The sequence below is a fragment of the Bison bison genome, unplaced genomic scaffold (assembly GCF_000754665.1).
Source record: "Bison bison bison isolate TAMUID 2011002044 unplaced genomic scaffold, Bison_UMD1.0 scf7180017864088, whole genome shotgun sequence".
Lineage (NCBI taxonomy): Eukaryota > Metazoa > Chordata > Mammalia > Artiodactyla > Bovidae > Bison > Bison bison.
Genome location: NW_011494660.1, coordinates 747447 through 755462, shown reverse-complemented (window position 1 = coordinate 755462; position 8016 = coordinate 747447). Strand labels below are relative to the sequence as shown.

General features: G+C 42.6%; 1 protein-coding gene across 2 annotated transcripts in view; it reads right to left on the bottom strand.

The window, feature by feature from the left end:
• UGGT1 (UDP-glucose glycoprotein glucosyltransferase 1) overlaps nucleotides 1-480 on the bottom strand; it is a 111428-nt gene extending 110948 nt beyond the window's left edge. For both annotated transcript variants that reach the window (XM_010837951.1, XM_010837952.1), the window contains exon 1: nucleotides 251-480. In XM_010837951.1, the coding sequence (XP_010836253.1) occupies nucleotides 251-308 (58 nt within the window). In that variant the 5' untranslated portion in view covers nucleotides 309-480. The remainder of the gene's footprint in view (nucleotides 1-250) is intronic.
• Nucleotides 481-8016: the final 7536 nt, after the last annotated feature.

Sequence of the window (8016 nt, the reverse complement as noted above, 5' to 3'; positions counted from 1 at the left end):
TCAAAGCTCTCCAATGAAGGCGCAAAACCGATGAAAAGAGTCCGCGGCCAACCTCGCAGAAACCGGATTTCCCCAGAAAACACTGAAGGACTTCTAAAGGGACTCGAACAGAGAGGAAGGGCTGAGACACAGGAGGGGAAACTGAGTCAGGAAAGAATTGGAAGATCAAGGTGACCGAGACACACGGTGGCCTCGCTCCCCAGACCCTCTCTCCGCCGGCGAGACCTCCCCACTCCAACCCCAGGGGTACCTGTCACTGGTCTTGCAGCTGCAGCACACGCGCCGCTCTCATCCCCTTGCCAGCCCATGCCAGGGGCCGCGCTCTGTCCGCGACGGCACCTGCGACAACGCCGGGGCGGGGCAGGACAGCGGCGCAGGCGGCAGCAGCTGCGCCAGTGAGCGGCCGACACGCGCCTTTCCCGCGGCTCTGCTCACAAGCCGGCCTCGCAAAGGAGAGACCAGCTGCCGACCGCCCTTTACTTCCGCTTCCTACTGGCTAGCGCCGGAGGACTTCCGGCTACAGAGTCGTGGCCAGGGCCGCCCAGAGCGCCACGCTACTGCCATCTTACTTCCGAAGAGGTTCCGCCTCTCTCCTTGCTTCCGGAGGTTCCGTTTGGTTTGGGAGGCGCTGTTCTTTGAGGTTGTGTGAACGTGTAAGGGAACTGGGAGAAGGCAATGGCAACCCACTCCAGTGCTCTTGCCTGGAAAATCCCATGGACGGAGGAGCCTGGTAGGCTGCGGTCCATGGGGTCACTAAGAGTCAGACACGACTGAGCGACTTCACTTGCAGTTTTCACTTTCATGCATTGGAGATGGAAATGGCAGCCCACTCCAGTGTTCTTGCCTGGAGAATCCCAGGGACGGGGGAGCCTGGTGGGCTGCCGCCCATGGGGTCGCACCGAGTCGGACACGACTGAAGCGACTTAGCGGCAGCAGCAGCAAGGGGACAACTGAGACACAAAAGCTTTACCACATGAAGAGACTGGATAGAATCCACTTCCTTAAACTCGTCCGTTAAAAGCACTGTTGCACCGTAAAGGACCAAACGACTTAATGTTTCTGAGTTTCTTAGACTTTATCTCAAACTCTTGGATAGCTTCCGTTCCAGGCAGCAGAGAAAAGAATTTTTTTTTTTAATTTCATGAGACGTTTTTGCTTATTTTGTATAGGAAGTGACAGCTTAATCTGCAAGGGTTACTTTGTCCTTTGAATTACTTTTTGGCAAATATAAATTACTATGTAAAATACTTTTAGAATTATGACACTGGGCAGGTCATTTTAGCCACCCAGAAATGAGTAAGTCTTTGGGCGATATATTGTAACTAATAAAGTGAGCTAAAAAGCCAAACATATTTTTGTAAGTACCTAAATAAAAAGTGTAAAATATTAACTGACTTATGGTTATATGGTGCAAACAGTCCGTCCCTTGAGAGTGGCAGAACAAGTAGTAAAAAACACTTGTCTTAGTCTGATACCTATATGTCTGTACTGTGCTTAAGAACTGTAGCTGACTGTTGGGTTTTCTGTTCCTTGCTAGACTAAATTTCAAAAAAATTTAAGGAATGAAAATGATTGTTTCAAAATATATTTCTTCAGAGAGATTTTGTGTTAGAAGTTTTCCATTGTGTATTTTGTATGCCTTTTAAAGTCACTTCAAGTGATAATTTCATTAAAAATGAATTGTTTAACCACAATACAGAGTTAGTTTTTCACTCTGTTTTAACTTGGTTGTCTGCTATTGATGCATGAATAACACCAATACTTGCTTAGTTATAGCATACAACTAACTGATTGTTGGTATTATTTGTGGAAATAATACAAATACATTATTACTAAAGTACATAGTTTACATCACAGTTCACTCTTGTACTATCTTATGTGTTTTCACAAATGTGCACATAATCATCATTACAGTTTCACGCAGAATAGTTTCATCCCTCTAATAATCCCCTGTGCTTCACCTATTCACCTCTCCCCTGAAATCCTGGCAAACACTGATTTTATCAGCATCTACTATAACTGAACAGTATGAAAAGGCAAAAAGATAGGACACTGAAAGATGAACTCCCCAAGTCGGTAGGTGCCCTATATGCTACTAGAGATCAGTGGAGAACTAACTCCAGAAGGAATGAAGAGATGGAGCCAAAGCAAAAACAACACCCAGTTGTGGATGTGACTGGTGATGGGGGTAAAGTCTGATGCTGTAAAGAGGAATATTGCATAGGAACCTGAAATGTTAGGTCCATGAATCAAGCCAAAGTGGAAGTGGTCAAACAGGAGATGGCAAGAGTGAACATCGACATTTTAGGAATCAGCAACTAAAATGGACTAGAATGGGTGAATTTAACTCAGATGACCGTTATATCTACTACTGTGGGCAAGAATCCCTTAGAAGAAATGGAGGAGCCATCATAGTCAACAAAAGAGTCCAAAATGCAGTACATGGATGCAATCTCAAAAATGACAGAATGATCTCTGTTTGTTTCCAATGCAAACCATTCAATATCACAGTAATCCAAGTCTATGCCCCGATCAATAATACTGAAGAAGTTGAAGTAAAACGGTTCTATGAGCACCTACAATACCTTCTAGAACTTAAACCAAAAAAAGATGTCCTTTTCATTATAGGGGACTGGAATACAAAAGTAGGAAGTCAAGGCATACCTGGAGTAACAGGCAAATTTGGCCTTGGAGTAAAGAATGAAGCAGGGCAAAGGCTAACAGAGTTTTGCCAAGAGAATGCACTGGTCATAGCAAACACCCTCTTCCAACAACACAAGAGACAACTCTACACATGGAGATCACCAGATAGTCAATATCAAAATCAGATTAATTATATTCTTTGTAACCAAAGATGGAGAAGCTCTATACAGTCAGCAAAAACAAGACCGGGAGCTGACTGTGGCTCAGATCATGGACTCCTATTGCCAAATTCAGACTTACATTGAAGAAAGTAGGGACAATCACTAGACCATTCAGGTACGACCTAACTCAAATCCCTTAAGACTATACAGTGGAAGTGACAAATAGATCCAAGGGATTAGATCTGAAAAACAGAGTGCCTGAAGAACTACGAATGGAGGTTTGTGACATTGTACAGGAGTCAGTGATCAAGACCATCCCTAAGAAAAAGAAATGCAAAAAGACAAAATAATTGTCTGAGAAGTCCTAACAAATAGCTGAAAAAAGAAGAGAAGTGAAAGGCAAAGGAGAAAAGAAAAGAGATACCTATTTGAATGCAGAGTTCCAAAGCATAGCAAGATGAGAAAACAAAGCCTTCCTCAGTGACCAGTGCAAAGAAATAAAGGAAAACAATAGAATGGGAAAGACTAGAGATCTCTTCAAGAAAATTAGAGATACCAAGGGAACATTTCATGCAAAGATGGGCACAATAAAGGACAGAAATAGTATGGACCTAACAGAAGCAGACGAGATTAAGAAGAGGTAGTGGGAATACACAGAAGAACTATACAAAAAAGATCTTCATGACCCAGATAATCACGATGGTGTGATAACTCACCTAGAGCCAGACATCCTGGAATGCAAAGTCAAGTGGGCCTTAGGAAGCATCACTACAAACAAAGCTAGGGGAGGTGATGGAATTCCAGTTGAGCTCTTTCAAATCCTGAAAGATGATGCTGTGAAAGTGCTGGACTCAGTATGCCAGCAAATTTGGGAAACTCAGCAGTGGCCACAGGACTGGAAAAGGTCAGTTTTCATTCCAATCCCAAAGAAAGGCAATGAAGAACATTCAAACTACCGCACAATTGCATTCATCTCACACGCTAGTAAAGTAATACTCAAGATTCTCCAAGCCAGGCTTCAGCAATACATGAACTGTGAAATTCCAGATGTTCAAGCTGGATTTAGAAAAGGCAAAAGAACCAGAGATCAAATTGCCAACATCCATTGGATCATGGAAAAAGCAAGAGAGTTCCAGAAAAACATCTACTTCTGCTTTATTGACTACACCAAAGCCTTTGACTGTGTGGATCACAAGAAACTGTGGAAAATTCTTCAAGAGATGGGAATACCAGACCACCTGACCTGCCTCCTGAGAAATCTGTATGCTGGTCAAGAAGCAACAGTTGTAACTGGACATGGAACAACAGACTGATTCTAAACCAGGATGGAGTGTGTCAAGGCTGTATATTGTCACCCTACTGATTTAATTTATATGCAGAGTATATAATGAGGAATGATGGACTGGGTGAAGCACAAGATTGCCAGGAGAAATAACAATAACCTCAGATATGCAGATGACACCACCCTTATGGCAGAAAGCGAAGAACTAAAGAGCCACTTGATGAAAGTAAAAGAAGAGAGTGAAAAAGTTGGCTTCAAGCTCAACATTCAGAAAAATAAGATCATGGCATCCGGTCCCATCACTTCATGGCAAATAGATGGGGAAACATTGGAAACAATGACAGACTTTATTTTGGAGGGCTCCAAAATCACTGCAGATGGTGACTGCAGCTATGAAATTAAAAGACGCTTGCTCCTTGGAAGAAAAGTTATGACCAACCTAGATAGCTTATTAAAAAGCAGAGACTTTAATTTGCCAACAAAAGTCTGTCTAGTTAAGGCTATGGTTTTTCCAGTGATCATGTATGGATGTGAGAGTTGGATTGTAAAGAAAGCTGAGTGCTAAAGAATTGATGCCTTTGAACTGTGATGTTGGAGAAGACTCTTGAGAGTCCCTTGGACACCAAGGAGATCCAACCAGTCTATCCTAAAGGAACTCAGTCCTGAATATTCATTGGAGGACTGATGCTGAAGCTGAAACTCCAATACTTTTGCCACCTGATGGGAGGAACTGACTTATTTGAAAAGACTGATGCAGCAAAAGACTGAAGGCAGGAGCAGAAGGGGTGACAGAGAACGAGATAGTTGAATAGCATCACCAACTCAATGGACATGAGTTTGAGTAAACTCTGGGAGTTGGTGATGGACAGGGAGTCTTGGCATGCTGCAGTGCATGGTGTCACAAAGAGTCAGACACGACTGAGCGACTGAGAACTATAACTGAATGTTTGTGTCACACCCCTAAATTCTCATAGCTCAGTTGGTAAAGAATCTGCCTGCAGTGCAGGAGACTCAGATTCGATTCCTGGGTTGGGAAGATCCCCTGGAAAAGGAACTGGCAACCCAATCCAGTATCCTTGCCTGGAAAATCCTATGGAACCTGGCAAGCTACAGTTTATGGGGGCACAAGAGCCAGACAAGACTTAGCGACCAAACCACCACCACCACCTAAATTCATATGTTGAAACCTTACGTGGTAATATTTGTAGACAGGGTCTTTGGAAGGGGCTAGATCATGAGGGTGGAACCCTCATGTATGGGGTTAGTTCCCTTAAAAAAAAAAAGGCTCCCTTGCCTTTTTGTCATCTGAAGACACAAAGAGAAATTCTTGCATGTTGCCCACATTTTTCACTTAAGCTTTTAGCGTGTTACACAAAGTTACTCAAATTCTAGTCTGATAATTCCAAAATCTGTCCGTATCAGAGCCTGATCTGATGCTTTATCTTGTCAGGCTATATTTTTTGTTGACTTTAAGGATGCCTGTAATTTTTGCTTGAAGCCCAGACATGATGTACTAGGTAAGAGGAACTGAGATAAATAGACCTTGGTGTGAGCCTTTATATTTTTCCGTCTAGGAGTTGGGCTGTGTTTACTGTTGCTGAAGCTGTATATATCAGAGACCTACATTTACTCTGTTGTCCTCTTGTTTTTCTTTCCTTTCTTATATTTGGGTTTCCCTAGAAACGACTTCTTAAGTAGAGCCTGGGCACTGTTAGTCCTTTCAGCTGTATACCCCACCTTATCACAAGAGTCCTGTTGATGTGGTGGTAAGGTTGATGGGAGGGAAAACTGAGCAATTCTATGACTAGGTCTTAGTTTCTGTAGGCCTGTCTCCCAGGGCTGTGACCTCCACAAGTGCTTTTCACATTGTATGAGACAGGATATCCAGAGGGGGCTGGACTTCAGGGATTTCCTTCCCTCCAAGTCAGAAAGCTGCGGTAATGGCTTTCTCCTCACTGAGTAAGCCTTTGTTCTGGGAATTCTCCGGGCTTGTTTCAAAATCATTGCGTTTCCCTTCCACCAGGCCAAACATGAACGGATTTTTCTAAGGTACTCACTGTGTATCTGGGAAGGCTCCTGGAGACAGACCCCACAAAACTGTAGGACCCATCTCACCTTACTCTGGGCCCTCAGGGGTATCTCTCAAACTAGTGTAGACTCAGCCTCTAGAAAATTGTCCAAATTACCTGTTCAGCGTTCCTATCACTTAGTAGTTCCAGCAGCTTCTACTTCAGGTAGGATGATCTTTATTCTCTGTGTTTACCCATCTCTCCAGTTTTGGGGTTGGCAGTTTGTCTTCTGACTCAATTCCCTGTTGACTTTCAGTTCACTCAGTTTTTTCTTGTTGTGAGGATAGGAAAGATGACTTCCAAACACTACTCATAGAGTAGAAACCAGAAGTTCAGACACCCTGCCTAAGAGGAGCTGTTGACAGAGCCCAGATCTCTAGATCAATGGTGTCTGATAGAAATAAAATGTGAACCACATATGTAATTTTAAATTTTCTAGTAGCCACATTAAAAAAGTACAAAGACACAGGGAACTATATTCAATATTCTGAGATAAAGCATAAAGGAAGAGAATATTAAAAAGAATATATACAGATATATGCATAGCTGAGTGACTTTTCTGTGCAGCAGAAATTAAACACAACATTGCACATCAACTATACTTCAATAAAAAGTGTTTAAAAAGTACAGAGAATAAGTGAGATTAGTTTAACAACATATTCTACTTAACCAGTATATTTAATACATTGTCATTTAAATGTGCAGTTATTTTAAGAGTTATTAAGACACTTTACTCTTTTTCTGTAATAGTGTTTGAAATCTAGTATACATTTTGCATTTACAACATATCTCAATTCAGTCATGTTAAGGGCTCAATAGCCATAGACTCTGCTAACCACCCTATCTGTCATTAAAAAAATTCTTAAGAGTAAACTGAATGCACTCCTCACCAGGACTGCTCCTTGAACGCACAGACACCCTGCTGTGTTGTCCCCTCTGCCTGAATTGTCTTCCTCTTTCTCCACAAGGTCTGCTCATACTCTTGACTTAGGTCACTGTCAACATCAACTCTTCAGAGGGATTTCCCTCACTTCCCCACCTAAAATAGATCCCCCAAACTGTTACCTTCTCTCTCATTTACCCATTTTATTTTTTCCATTCTATATTTGTTTATGGTCTACTATACCCTATTAGATGTCACCACACAAGCACAGGGTTTGTTACCAAATCCATACTCAGTCTGCTCTCTGCACCACAGACCAATAATTGAGAGACGCAGCATTGAGGCAAGGAATAATGACTTTATTCAGAAAGCCGGGTGTCAGAGAAGGTGACAGACTAGAGTCCTAGAGTACCATTTTATCATGATCTGGATACCAGTTTCTTTTATAGAAGAAAGAGAGGGAAGGAGAGGAGGAAGTAAAATAAAACCACCGAAAGTCTTGCAAAATATCTCCTGGTGTGGTCAGCCTGTGGAGAGAGCTTGTTAGTTTCTTCTTTTCTGCAGCCATTCACAGGTGGGCAGGGTCAGCGTGTCTCCCTGTGAGCTGAACAAAGGTACTTCAACATCAAGGCAGAAGGACAGGGTTCCACAAGGCAGGCCACTGTGTATGCTTGTAGCATACACATAGAATCCATGGCATTCTTCCAGTGATTATAGTAGCAAAAGCAAGGGAAAGCAAAGGCTAAAGTAAAAGAAACAGACCCAGCACAGAGTCAGATTTTGTTCTTCCCTGTTACAGGACATTACTTAGTTCCATGCAATGTCCTCACCCCAGGACTGAATTGTCTTCTTCCCCTTTCTCCACAAGGTCTGCTCATACTCTTAGGTCACAGTCAACATCAACTCTTCAGAGGGACTTTCCTCACTTCCCCACCTAAAGTAGATTCCCCCAATCTTTACCTTCTCTCTCATTTACCC